We start from the raw sequence: 14,747 nt of genomic DNA, 5'->3' as shown, positions 1-14,747 counted from the left end.
TTTCTGTTGGACTTAACTACCCTAAACTCTTACCTCCTGGGGAAAAGAATCAGGCCTTTCTTAAAGAGCTTGAGAAAATTCTAGCCAAGAACTGACATATGGGAGCCCCTGGATTCAACCATGAAACCATTTGAAACTTGATAATGAACAGAGACATAATTCATATGTTAAATGTTAATTCTGATTCATTTTAATTCTTTGCATTGTACCTGCTTCTGAGCTTAGACCAGTTACAAGACCAGTTGTTATTTTCTATCATACCATTTTTCATTTGAATCTGATTTTGAAGGAATCAAGTAATTATCTTTTCTTGCTATTATCTTCACAATCAAAATTCAGATCCTTTAAAATCTTGACTTTTTTTTTTGCAAGTCCATAGACTGTGACCCATGAGGACAATAGAAAAGTAGACAGATCTTTTTTTATTCCTTTACAGCAGCATCCAAATATACCAGGGCCAGTAACAGAACTGAAAGGGACCGAATAGAACTCCTCCAAGATGTAGAACCTTTGGATTTTAATGCAGAAACATTCACTGATGATCCTCTGGAATCTGAATCGGGAAGGTAAGCTCTGACTGTATTGTTTTGGCTCCAACATTCTGGAATTTTAATAACATAAAACTTGATGAAAAAACCTAAGGAAAATGTTCATCTTTACTGCTAATAATAATCATATTAATTAACCCTTGGTAGCTTTTTATACCTTCTAATGCTTTTATATTGTAAAAATTATAGCATCCAGTGGTGGTAATTGAAATTACTATCTCCATAAACCACTAGTGGTATTCTAAATAAGAAAGAAGAATTGAAATTGTTAGTAAGACTATTAACAATGTTTATATGCCTATTTCTAATGATCCCATTTATGAAATTTATCATATTTAGCAATAGCTACATGGTCATGGCTAGGTATCGGATACTATTCTAAGCACATTACCAATGATACTATATTTTATGGTCATAAATCCAATTGGATTTGAATCCTGAGAGGCTTAGTAACTTAACTTACTTAGAGTAAAATAGCTTGCAAATGGCAAAAGTCAGGCATTCAAACCCCAGGACTCTGGCTATAGGGTCTGTGGTTTTGGCCACTCTGTGAAATGATTAAACAAAAGCAAAATATCATATGCATGAGATATTTTCTATAGTATTGTCTATAAATAGCAAAAACACTAAAATATTCTATTTATATTGAACAATTAAGAATGATTATTAAATCTTCAGTTTATATCCCCCTATCCCTTTCTTTTTATATCTCTCTTTTTTTTATATATAGAAAACAAGGTATTCTAGGCTCTAAAAAAGCTGTTGGTTAATTTATAATTAAGTAAGTAAATCCCTTTGGGATATTATCTTTGTAAGTTTCTGCCTTCAGCTACTGAATAGATTTTATAAATTATGCTTACAAATTATGTAGCCACTTCCTTTTAATGTGTCCTTGTTTTTCTCTCCTCCTTTGTTATTTTTGATGCCTCAGATCATTTCTTTATCCACCTTTCAGGTATCAACCTGGTGGACGATACCTCTCGATGTCTCAAAGCAGAATATTTGATGATGTTTAAAGTCTGAAAATTTATGAACAACTAACCAAGATCAACGCATCAATCCAGTATTTCAGAACATATGTGTGCCCTAGAATTTATACTGTACTCTTAGTGAAAATGTCAGGACAAAAAAAGGCCCTGAAAGTTAATCACATCTTAGTAATAATAGTTTATTGCCCATTGGATAGTGTCATCTTTTCTTGTAAGGTTTATTACACACTGTTCCTGACGTGTCTGCCTTAGGAAGTACAGGTGTAGTGGAAGGCAGTTCATGGTAAAGATCGGTATATGTTGAGAACATGTAGTTCGGTTTGTTTCATATTAGTTTTTCTTGGGAAAGTTGTTTTAAAGATCCAAGAAAGCCGTAAGTCATAACTAAATAACATCATATGGTTTTATTATTGTGATTTACATTTTTGCTGTTTCTACAGAATATGTTAATCCCATATTTCCCAAAGAGATGGAGACCTCAAATAGTAATGGTATTTACAAAACCCATGTCTTAAAACAAGGCTTACTTACCAGACATAACTGAATGTAGAAAGCTCTTTTTCAACTCTATATGCAAATCAGTGAGGTTTTTGCATGTATAATTAAGATTATACTTCAACTGATAGTATTAGTATCTTTAGCATGTATACTATAGTCAGGTGATGTATTATTCTTTCAGTCTTTGCTAGTAACTGGAAATTACTATACGCTTTTGGTATTGCTTTGTAAAAGATTTTCATTTCAGGGAGAAATGTTCACCTTTATCATTCAGCGTATTAACTTAAGTGTGGATCGTTCCACTCAAAGAGAATCTGAAGCATTAATGGTAAATTGTGGGTTGTTTTTGTATTTGTTTTTTTTTAATAGCCAAAGAGTCCCACAAAATTCTCTAATTTTTAAAGGTGCCTCTTGATGTTTTGTGGAAAATAACATTTGGTTACTCTAAGGAAAAAAGTGAATCCATTTACTAATACTTAAATTTTGGTTTATAGAATGGAAATATGTGATAACTGTTAAATGTGCTAATTATTTTAAAATGACTTTTTTAATTTTTGTGTTTAAGCCAAAGTTGGGTATTATATTTTGAATCATCAGTGTTTTATTTGACAGTGAATATTGCACAGTTGAACACAATATGCTTCCGGAGAGTTTTTTGTGTCCCTGAAATGTTTGCAACTCAAAGAATCCCTGCTATGGATTCACCCAGTGGTGATTATTCTTGAGCTTGCCCACAAGTCTCAGTTTAACACCTATTATTCTGTATAATTTTTAATAGTGCTCGCTTTCACTCTGAAGTTTCCAGTTTAAAAATGAGTTATATGATCACCCTAACAATATGATTTTATGTTTTTTTATGTTTCTTGAAGGTAATCTTCCCTTGAATCATAATTTTAAATTTTTTATTTTGCTTTTTACTTACTATCATGTAAATTTTTAAAAGACAGTTCTATGCAGATACTGAAAGGAATTGTATATCATCCTACTTACCTGATTTTGTTTAATTTTTATGATCTTTGAGATTAAATCCCCTTTAAATAATTATAAATGGATAGATTTTATTCTCAAAGGTCATACAGGCTGCCCATTTGAGAACCCACACAGAGACTTTCACTGTAAAGTGTGGTTACAGACTGTAGGCCAGGAACAGAGATCATTTGATACTGTTTGTCATTTCATGACTGACCATTCAATATCTCGGACAAATTATGTAACCTCTCAGTGCCTCAATTTCTTCATTCATGAAATGAAGATGATACTTGCTATTTACCTACTCATCTACCTCACAAAACTATTGTGAGGGTATTGAGTTGATGCTGATATGCTGGAGTTTAAAACAAAACAAAACAAAAGAAGTTGTAACCTCTGCTGTTCTTCCTAGTGGTACTTGAAGGTGTTGGATGGAGAAATGATAAGCTCGGAGAGGGGTTCAGTTTCTTTATAATTACAGAGAAGCTTTTAAGTCCCTGAAACAAAAACTGTTTTTGGAATAATTTATCAAAAGTCCTCTGAAAATAGTATTGTGGTATATTTGGTCTTTGGGTTTACCTTGGAATATTTTCCCTAAGTATAATGTTGTTTCTCATCAGGTTTTATCATGAAACCCAGATGCTGTACGAGAAGCAGCAGCAGAAAAATTATTCACTTATAAGTCACTTTTGTAACTTATAATACCCTAAAGTAATTGCTAGGAATATGTAGGGGAATGTACTACTTTCCTTTATTATTTTTTTATGATTATAATAATTGAAGCGTATGTAATACTTCACAAACAACCTAGCTCCCTTTGTGACTTCTGAGTTATTTCCAAAATAATTTTTGGTTGTTTAAATGATCTAGAGTGTTCAGCTTTTTAAGCAGAATTTATCTTACAGGATTTTATATATGATCATATAGGAAGGTTACCTGGCTGGACAAATTTGAGTTCATAACATTTTAACCTCTGAAGAATAAAGAATTTATTGGTGGAGGAACTAAGTTAATGTCTGTAAAGCCACCTTGTGTAAAAAACTAAAGTAAGAACAAGTTTTCTGCTTGGGGAAGCTTATTAAAATGTAATGACATCTACTGCAAAACATTACTACTAAATTCATACACTTTAAATGCAAAGTAATTTCCTAAACAATTACTTCTGACAATTAGCTTTTGATGTCTTTCTTATGTAATAATAGATATCCAATTAAATTTTCTAAATTATTTTTCTGAATAATTATTAGGTAAGAATATTCAGTAAGCCAATAATTCAAAATAACCATTGCAGAAAGTGATAATAATCTGTTAATTTCACGAATCACCTGTAAGTTGCTAATTAACTTTTGTTACTACATCAGTAACTTGATCTTATCAGTAAAGCATTTTTATAAAAATCATTAGTAAAATAATAAAAAAGGTTTAAACCTAATTATTAGGATTTGCTCTCTTACCAAGTGAATATAAGGGCTTTCGAGTACTTTCAAAACACAAGTCCTCACTTCACAAGAGTGATAAAAGCTAAGTCAAAACATTCAAAGATTTTCCATTTATTAAAAAATAGATCAGAAAATTTGACAATCAAAAATAAATACCGTGAGTCGATCTGTTTTTGGTCTCTACTATTTGATTAGAATATCAGTTCTTAAATTTACACTGGTTGTGTACCCAAATGAAATTAAATGTGGATAGGAAAGTCAATTTGTGGGCTTTTAAAAGTATATTTCAGCATACGGATAAAAGAATTTCATTTATGTACAATAGCAAACCTCATTTTTTGTCTTGTAAGAGATACAGGGAATGTTCTTGATGGTATGTTGATGAGCATCTTAAAAGAAAGCTCTCCCTAATTACAATTCACACTGTTCAGTAATAGGAGTTTTGTACTTGTGATTTGAGTGGACCATGCCTGAAAGTTACAAGGATAAGTATATTTGCACTAAAGAGACAAAACATGTCCCTGAGAAATCTTAACATACTTGAATCTGTAAAGTGTAATGGATCACATTACATTAAATTCTAAATGTTAAGGAGTAAATGGACTTAGAGTTCTATCTTTTCTTTGTTTTCTTCCTTCCTCGTCCTTTTATACTTTCTGAAACTTCTTTTTACAGTATGGTTTTTAATATGCTGACAGATTTTCTTTTTTGTGTGTATACAGTTGTTTCTGATGATCAGCACACTCAAAAGGAACTAGTTCTGATTCCACATCCCACTACTTGAATAGTAATATTGCACCGAAAGTAGTGAAACATATTTTTCTAGACAACTAAGCAACATCTGAATGTAAATGTGATATATGCTGACTCAGTGTGTTGTCTGTAGGTCACTAAAGAGGACACTTCATTAATAGGAATTACTCTCAGTGTAATGTGTTGGCATAAAATGGATTTCCAATAACAATGATTTTAAAAAACACAACAACAACAACAAATAAGAACCTTAAGATAACTTTTGATGAGAAGGAGTTCATAAATAACCTACATAGTTGTCAAAGTTTCATTAGGAGAGGTGAGAATAATACAAAAGGGTTATAGGAGGCGTTCTAAAATATGAATTCCCTCCATGAAAAGTACTTCTTCCCAGTGGACTTTTTCATGCCCAGAGAGCTAGAAGACCAAGCCCTGTCATTCCTTACCCCAACTCCTGGAGACCAGGCCTGATGAATCCTTTTCCCCAGCAGAGTGGGCACTAGCCCTGCCCTATCCTCAATCCCATCATTGGGAACATGACCTCATCTCTAATTCCTTTCACACTTAGTCTGGTCTTCCTAAAATTTTATTATCATTGTCAAAAGATTTGTCCATTGAGGTTGGTTGAAGCCTTTCTACAATTTTTAATTTATTAATAAAGCAGGAATATTGGCATGTTCCTCTTCTTATTGATAATCTTAAAAGACATTTATTTTTGACACACACCCTGGAAAAAATTAACTTTTTCTCCTGAAAATTTTTTCTTCGGTGGTTATCTTGATCTCAAATCATTTTATAAAAGATTTTTTTTTTCTGTATACTCGGTGCAAAAGTGTAGAAAAAGTGGTTTAACTATGGCAGATATATGTAGGGTAAAATCATAATTTATGACTCTGTGCAACACCATATTGAGTCAATATAATTGATATAAATCTTATCAATCTAGTCACTTAGAGCTGTATTTCTCAAAAGAACGCTGGCTAGCATCTTCCCTACTTAGTACACCAAGTTGTAGGGGAGAGACTTGTATTTATTTTATTAAAAGCAATCCAATGGATTTGTTTTTGTCCATACTTTGAAATCAGCTTGAAGGATTTTTCTCATTTTAGAAGGTAGAAAACATGTGGACATGTCTTTTAAATTACTGTAATCTAATATATATTTATAAATTATAGCATTGAAAAAAGAGCTCTAATATTGATGTTGTTACTTTCTGGTATTTAATTTTTATAAAATTTTTTGTAGTAACTAATTGTAGTGCTTTTAAGTAGTTTAAAAAATCATTCTCAAATAACTTCTGCCCACATCCTAGTTCCTTGGGGCAATTCTAAAGTTCAGTAATCCAGTGTGAATTTGAAATATTCTTTCATCCCTTCAGTGTCTTTTTATATATATCAGTCCCCAAACGAAGTATACCAAAAGCCTAATTTCTGTGTTGCATTAATGAAGTACTTGTTATTTGTCTAATTCAGTGGATTAGGTGAAATAGAGGATAAGTCTTTGCAAATGTGCATCTGGTCATAATTTTTCTAAATGTTCATTCTGTTCATTTTTGGTGCATGATGCCAAATTTGTCTTTAATCAGCCATTACTACCTGATATGTAATGACAGATGTTTTCCTATCTGACCAATGGGTTAACTATTTTTCTCTGCAGATTCTCACTACATTTTCAAATATGTATTTGGAAAAAGCTGCAAAATGCTCCTATAAGTAAGTTAGCATCTTTGGCCTTATCTATGCATAATGTTCTCTCGGTTTGGTTTTGACAAACTCGTGGACTTGCAGTTGCTTTGTAGTATTTTAACTTATTGTGATGTAATGAATTTTTTGAAATGTTTACTTGATTAGCTATTAAAATATAGGAAATTATGTGGCTTTGCATGAAATAAAGAACATTTCTACAAGTTCCTAAGAATTTTGCTGATTATTTATGTGTTTCATTTGATAACATCTTTGAGATTAAACCCCTAAGGAGCCTGAAGCTTTCTTTGTTCTATTTTAAGATAATTAAACACATGTACTTTAGGTTCTACATTACTTTATCCAGTGTTTATAAATAAATAATTGTTATAAAAATTAGAAATCAATGAAATTTAAAGCTGGAAAACAATAAAGAAAATCAATAAAACCAAAGCCTAGATTCTTGAAAATATCAATAAAATTGATTAAATCATCGCCAGGCTAAGTAAACAGAGAATTGCTTTCCTTTATACCAAAAAGAACAATTGAAGTTTGAAATTAAAAACAATACTGTTTATATTAGTCCTAGCTAATGCAGTTTAAGAGAAGGAAATAAAAGGTACACAGATTTGGAAGGAAGAAATAAAACTGTCTTTGTTAGCAGATGACATGATTGCCTATGTAAACAACCTAAAAGAATTGGCCCAAAAAACTCCTGGAATAAGTAATTATGATAAGGTTGCAAGATACAAGATTAATATTACAAAAGTCAATCATTTCCCCATATAACCAATGGAAAAGTGAAATTCGAAATTAAAAACACCATATCAATGGCAACACGGCGGAAGGACAGGGGATCTCGTTTCATCTGGTTCCCCCAAGTTTAGCAAGGTAACTTTCAAACCATCCTGAACACCTATGAATTCAACCGGAGAGGTAAGGAAAGCATGGCTGGAACTCTACAAATAGAAAAGGGACCACTTCTTGCAAGGAGGATTGTGGAGAAGAGAAACGGGGGATCTATGGGAAGGTAAAGCGCAGGGGGAGGGAGCCTTTGTAGCCGGGCTGCAGGAAAGCGATACAGCCCTGGGGCTCAAAATCAGGACCTTTAGGAATCTGCTCCCCGAGAGCCTTCCCTGCCTGAAAGGTGCTCAGTGGTGAAACGCAGAATTACAGGAGGGACAATGAGGTCTCAATATTCCTGGAGGAACAGAAAGATCAGGGGCACCTGAGGGGCAGAGCTCCCAAGCATGGGATCAGGGAAACAGGTTTAGGTCAGGGAGCCCGGGGAGGACTCCTGCTAGTGCCATAAAACACGAACCGAACCGAGGACAGATCGGGTGACCTCTGCCTGCCGGGTTCCTGCAACGCTCTGCTTTCACCTGGGAGAGGCAGAGGGAGTGTGAAACCTCTCCCCACGGGAGTCCTGCTGCACAGGTCAGGGTCCGCCCACCTGTTCGTGGTGAGGAGGAGGAGGAGGAGGAGTGAGTGGGCGCTAGAGGGAACTGCAGTTTGGCACATGCTGGATCTCTTGGCTCCAGGGCTGGAGACCTCTGCGGGCCTTTTTTTTTTTTTTTTTTCCTTTGCCCTGGGCCTTTTTTTTTTCCTTTGCCCTCAAAAGAGGCACAGAAAGCCTCCAGGAATAAAAACCTCACACAGCAAACTGCTCCTACTGAGCCCAGCCACCCGGCAAGGGGCAGAGCCGCTCCACCCAGGCACCGACACCCGAGAATCCGGCAGCAGGCCGGGCCCACAGAAGACCAGCCCGAAGAACCCGAACAGCAAGTTACTGACCTACAGGGACTGAAGAATCCAGGACTAAGAGAAAGTAGCATTTAGAACTACAGGATTTTTTTTTTCTTATGATTTATCTTTCAGGTTAAAATTTTCCAATATTCATTCTCTTTTCCCGTCTTAACTATAACATTTTATTAACTCTGTTTTGAAGTTTTTTCTTTCGTATTTTACAATCACATGTTATAGATATATTCTTCATTTTTGGCTTCCTTACCACTTATTCAATATTTTATTTTTGTAAATATAGAAGTTTTTCTATATATACATATATATGAAAAATATATACATATATATATAAATTTGGAATTTCATACCTTCAACATACAGACCAAAATACACTCAAAACCAAGTGGATCACCATCTTGGTCCACCCTGTGAGATTCTGTTTTCTCTCATGCACCATTTCCCTCCCCCAACACTCCCTTTTTTATTTTTATTTTTTTTTTTTATTTTTTTTTTTTCACTCCCTTTTTTAAAATTTCATTTTCTTTTTCTTTTTTTTTTCTAACCCTAACTTTCCCCCAACTCTCCCCCCCTTTTTTTTTAATTTCATTTTCTTTTTCTTTGTCTTTTTTTCTTTTTTTTTCTGGTCCCGGACCTCTATGGAAGTATCTAGTGTGTATTTTGCTTGGGTTGTGGGTGATATTTTGACTCTGCTCACTTGTACAGCCATTCTGCCCTGGACAAAATGACTAAAAGGAAGAATTCACCACAAAGAAAAAAGAACCAGAGGTAATACAGATTTAATGGATATGGATTTAAGTAAAAAGTTAGGGATAGAATTCAGGAATACAATGATAAAATTACTAACTGGACTTGAAAAAAGCATAAAACACTCAAGAGGTTCTCTCACTGCAGAAATGAGATCTAATCAGGCCAAAATTAAAAATTTTCTAAAATGTACTCTAAACTGGATGCTCTAACAGCCAGGGTAAATGAGGCAGAAGAGAAAATAAGTGACATGGAAGACAACTTGATGGGGAAAAAGGAAACTGAGGAAAAGAGAAAAACAACTAAGAACCCAAGAGGAGAGACTCTGGGTGATAGTTTAAAAAAAAAAAATCCATATTATTGGGATTCCAGAGGGCATGGAGACAGAGAGGACCAGAAGGTATGTTTGAACAAATCATAGCTAAAATCTTCCCTAATCTGGGGAAAGAAACAAGTATTTATATCCAAGAGATAGGACTTCCTCTCCACCTTCCCCCCACCCCCAAATAAAACAACAACTGATCAACACCCTGACATATAATACTGAAGCTTGCAAATTTTGGAGATAAAGAGAAAATCCTGAAAGCAGCTCAAGACAAGAGATTCCTAACATAAAGTGGAAGAGAAACATCAGATTAATAACAGGTCTATCCACAGAGACATGGCAGGTCAGAAAGGGCTGGCATGGTATACTCAGGGTACCAAATGAGAAAAACATGCAGCCAAGAATACTTTATCCAGCAAGGCTGTCATTCAGAATGGAAGGAGAGATAAAGAGCTTCCAGGACAGATAGAAGCTAAAAGAATATGTGACCACCAAACCAGCCATGCAAGAAATATTAAACAGGATTCTGAAAGCAAGAAGAGAGCCCAAGAGTAACATAGAACAGAAAGAAACAGACAATCCACAGAAACAGGGACTTTATAGGTAATTTAGTAGCACTAAATTCATATCTTTCAATAGTAACTCTGAATGTCAATGGACTAAATACTCCAGTCGAAAGACACAGGGTGTCAGGTTGGATAAAAAAGCAAGACCCATCCATATACTGTCTACAAGAGACTCATTTGAGGCCTAAAGACACCTCTGGACTGAAAATGAGGGGGTGGAGAACCATTTATCATGCTAATGGACCTCAAAAGAAAGCTAGGGTAGTGATCCTCATATCAGGCAAATTAGATTTTAAACCAAAGACAGTAGTAAGGGATGAAAAGGAACACTGTAGCATACTTAAAGGGTATGATCTTCAAGTCCAGCAGAATATCTAATAAATATAAATATTCATGCTCCTAACAAGGGAGCAGGCAATTATATAAGCCAATTAATAACAAAAGTAAAGAATCACATTGATAATAATACAGTAATAGTAGGAGGACTTCAATACCCCACTCACAGCATTGGACAGATTATCTAAGCAGAAGATCAACAAGGAAACAAGGACTTTGAATGAAACACTGGACCAGATGGATTTCACAGAAATATATGGAGCATTCCATCCTAAAACATACATATACATACATATTCTACTCCAGTGCACATAGAACATTCTCCAGAATAGATCTCATACTGTGTCATAAATCGGGTTTCATCTCCTACCAAAGATTGGGGTCATTCCGTGCATATTTTCAGACCATAATGCATTGAAATTTGAACCAATCACAAGAAGAAATTTGGAAAGCTCTCAGTTTTCCCCATAAGGTCAGGAACACTACAAGGATGACCATTCTCACCACTGTTGTTTGATACAGTATAGAAGTCCCAGCCTCAGCAATCAGACAACAAAAAGAAATAAAAAGCATCCAAATTGGCAAAGAAGAAGTCAAACTCTCATTCTTCACAGATGGCATGATACTGTATATGTTGAACCCAAAAGACTCCACCTCAAAATCCCTAGCACTCAAACAGCAATTCAGCAATGTGGCAGGATACAAAATCAATTCACAGAAATCAGTAGCATTTCTTTTTTTTTTTTTAAGATTTTATTTATTTATTCATAGAGACCGAGAGAGAGAGAGAGAGAGAGAGAGAGGCAGAGACACAGGCAGAGGGAGAAGCAGGCACCATACAGAGAGCCTGACATGGGACTCGATCCAGGGTCTCCAGGATCATGCCCCTGGGCTGCAGGCAGCGCTAAACCGCTGCGCCACTGGGGCTGCCCATCAGTAGCATTTCTATACACTAATAATGAGACAGAAGAAAGAGAAAGTAGGAATCAATCCCATTTATAATTGCACCAAAACCCATAAGATACCTAGAAAAAATTAACCAAAGAAGTAAAGGATCTGTACTCTAATCACTACAGAACACTTGGGAAAGAAATTGAGAAAGACACAAAGAGGTGGGAAAACATTCCATGATCATAGATTAGAAGAATAAACACTGTGAAAATGTCTATGCTACCAGAGCAATTTACACATTCAGTGACATCCCTATCAAAATACCATGGACTTTCTTCACAGAGTTGGAACCAATAATCCTAAGATTTGTATGGAATCAGAAAAGACCCTGAATAGCCAGAGGAATGTTGAAAAAGAAAACCAAAGCTGGGCCATCACAATCCCAGACTTCAAGCTGTCGCACAAAGCTGTGATCAACAAGATAGCATGGTACTGGCACAAAAACAGACACATAGATCAATGGAACCTAAGAGAGAACCCAGAAATGGACCCTCAACTCTATGGTCAACTCATCTTTGATAAAGCAGGAAAGACTATCCACTGAGAAAAAGACAGGCTCTTCAATAAGTGGTGTTGGGAAAATTGGACAGCCACAGGCAGAAGAATGAAACTGGACCATTCTTACACCATGCACAAAGATAAACTCAAAATGGATGAAAGACCTAAATGTGAGACAGGAATCTATCGAAATCCTAGAGGAGAACCCAGGCAGCAACCTCTGTGACCTCAGCCACAGTAACTTCTTGCAAGAAATGTCTCTAAAGGGAAGGGAAACAAAACCAATAATGAACTACTGGGATTTCATCAAGATAAAAAGCTTCTTCACAGCAAAGGAAAAAGTTAACAAAACTAAAGGGCAGCCTACAGAATGGGAGAAGATATTTGCAAATGTCCTATCAGATAAAGGGCTAGTATCCAAGATGTATAAAGAACTTACCAAACTCAACACCCAAAAAATAAACAATCCAGTCAAGAAATGGGCCGAAGACATGAATAGACATTTCTCCAAAGGAGACCTACACATGGCCGACAGGCACATGAAAATATGGCACCTCATCACTTGTCAGCAGGGAAATACAAATCAAAACCACAATGAGATACCACTTTTACACTGGTGAGAATGGCTAAAATTAACAAGTCAGGAAATAAGAAATGTTGGTGAGGATGTGGAGAAAGGGGGGAACCCTCTTACACTGTTGGTGGTTTGCAAGCTGGTGCATCCACTCTGGAAAACAGTGTGGAGGTTCCTGAAAAAGCTAAAAATAGAACTACCCTACAACCCAGCAATTGCACTCCTGGGTGTTTACCCCAAAGATACAAATATAGTAAAACGATGGACATTGTACCCCCATGTTCATTGCAGCAATGTCCACAATAACCAAACTATGGAATTAGCCAAGGTGTCCTTAGATAAGTGGATAAAGAAGATATGATATATATGTATACACACACACACACACACACACAATGGAATATTACTCAGCCATCAGAAAGGATGAATATCTACCATTTACATCAATGTGGATGGAACTAGAGGGTATTAAGTGTATAAGTCAATTGGAGAAAGACACTTATCATATGGTTTCACTCACATTTGGAATATAAGAAATAGTGAAAGGGACTATAAGGGAAGGAGGGAAAACTGAGTGGGGAAAAATTAGAGAGGCAGAAAAACCATGAGAGTCTCCTAACTCTGGGAAACAAAGGATTGTGGAAGGGGAAGTGAGTGGGGGGATGGGGTGACTGGGTGATGGGCACTACAGTGGTCACATGATGTGAAATGAAGAGCACTGGGTGTTACACTGTATGTTGACAAATCAAATTTATTTATTTATTTATTTATTTATTTATTTATTTATTTATTCAATCCTGAGGTCTTTTGTTTTCTTTACATTTATCATGCCATGAATTCATAGGGAATGGGTTCCAGCAGTTCAGGCTCCTTTCCATTGGTTCTCACAAAGTGTGCTTCTCTGGGTGGGGCACGCTGGCGCTTCAGATGGACCCAAGTGCCTTTCTCTTTGGTTTCCTTCTTTTTCTGATCATTTTCCTTCACATGCTTCAGGAAGCTATCTTGGCTCTTTGAGTGTTTAATATGCTCAATGCGGACATTAATTCTCTTGGCAAGAATCTTGACCTTAACCTGTTTGTTTACAACAATGCCAACAGAATGCTAAGTAACATTGTAGACTCTTCCAGTTTTGCCGTGGTAACATTTGTGGGGCATTCCTTTTTGAACAGTGCCCATTCCCTTTATGTCCACAATAATCACCTTTCTTATAGATTCGCATGTATGTGGCCAAAGGAACAACTCCATGTTTTCTAAAAGGCCTAGAGAACATATAACAGGTACCTCTCCTCTTTCCCTTTGTGCTTATTTTGGCAAATTACTGAAAGATGGCGGTTCTGGCTGAAAGGAAGGCGGCAAATTGAATTTAAATTAAAACACACACACACACACACACACACACACAATACCATTTATATAGGCACCCCCAAAAGTGAAATACTTAGATCTAAATCTAACAGAATACATGTAGAGAGAAGATGTATATGAGGAAAAGTACAAAACTGATTAAAGAAATAAGATAACCTAATAAACGGAGAGAATCTGTGTTCATAGAAAGACTCAACATTGTCAAGATGTCAGTTTTTCCCAACCTAATCTGTAGAGTCAATGCAATCCCAGTAAAAATTCCAATAAGTTATTTTGTGGGTATTGACAAACTAATTCCAAAGTTTATATGGCAAGCTGAAGACCTGGACTAACACAATTTTGAAGGACTAGAAAAAGAGAATTGACACTACCCAGCTTCAAAACTTACTATACAACTGTAGTAATCCAAACATTGTAGGACTGACAAAAGAGTAGACAGTGAAACAGAATAGAAAGTCCACCAGTAGGCCCACAAAGAGTCCATTGATCTTTGACAAAGGAACAAAGGCAATTCAATGGAGAAAGGATAGTCTTTTCAACAAAGGAGGCTGGGACGAATGAATAGCCACAGGCCAAAAAGAAGGGGAAAAAATGGAATCTAGACAGTGCTGACTTTACATCTTTCACAAAAAATAACTCAAAATGATTCATAAATGCAAAACTATAAACCTTCTAGAAGATAACAGAGAACATAGATGACTTTGGGCTTGGCAATGAGTCTATATATCACGCAAAAATGTGTGTGT

The 14,747-nt window shown here is 35.7% G+C and overlaps 1 protein-coding gene and 1 pseudogene across 5 annotated transcripts in view; one reads left to right on the top strand and one right to left on the bottom strand.

Moving 5' to 3' along the window:
* Positions 1–7,106, top strand: part of LMBRD2 (LMBR1 domain containing 2) — a 43,541-nt gene extending 36,435 nt beyond the window's left edge. For 2 of the 5 annotated variants that reach the window (XM_041749319.1, XM_041749318.1), the window contains exons 17-18: positions 437–566; positions 1,480–7,106. In XM_041749319.1, coding sequence (XP_041605253.1) covers positions 437–566; positions 1,480–1,564 — 215 coding nt within the window. In that variant the 3' untranslated portion in view covers positions 1,565–7,106. The remainder of the gene's footprint in view (positions 1–436; positions 567–1,479) is intronic. The other 3 variants (XM_041749322.1, XM_041749320.1, XM_041749321.1) reach the window with 3 other exon arrangements.
* A 6,355-nt stretch (positions 7,107–13,461) lies between these two features.
* On the bottom strand, positions 13,462–13,951 carry LOC121486961 (annotated as a pseudogene).
* Positions 13,952–14,747: the final 796 nt, after the last annotated feature.

This window comes from Vulpes lagopus, chromosome 3, assembly GCF_018345385.1.
Source record: "Vulpes lagopus strain Blue_001 chromosome 3, ASM1834538v1, whole genome shotgun sequence".
Classification (NCBI taxonomy): domain Eukaryota; kingdom Metazoa; phylum Chordata; class Mammalia; order Carnivora; family Canidae; genus Vulpes; species Vulpes lagopus.
The sequence above is the reverse complement of the archived record's forward strand: the minus strand, read 5'-3'. Positions and strand labels throughout refer to the sequence as shown.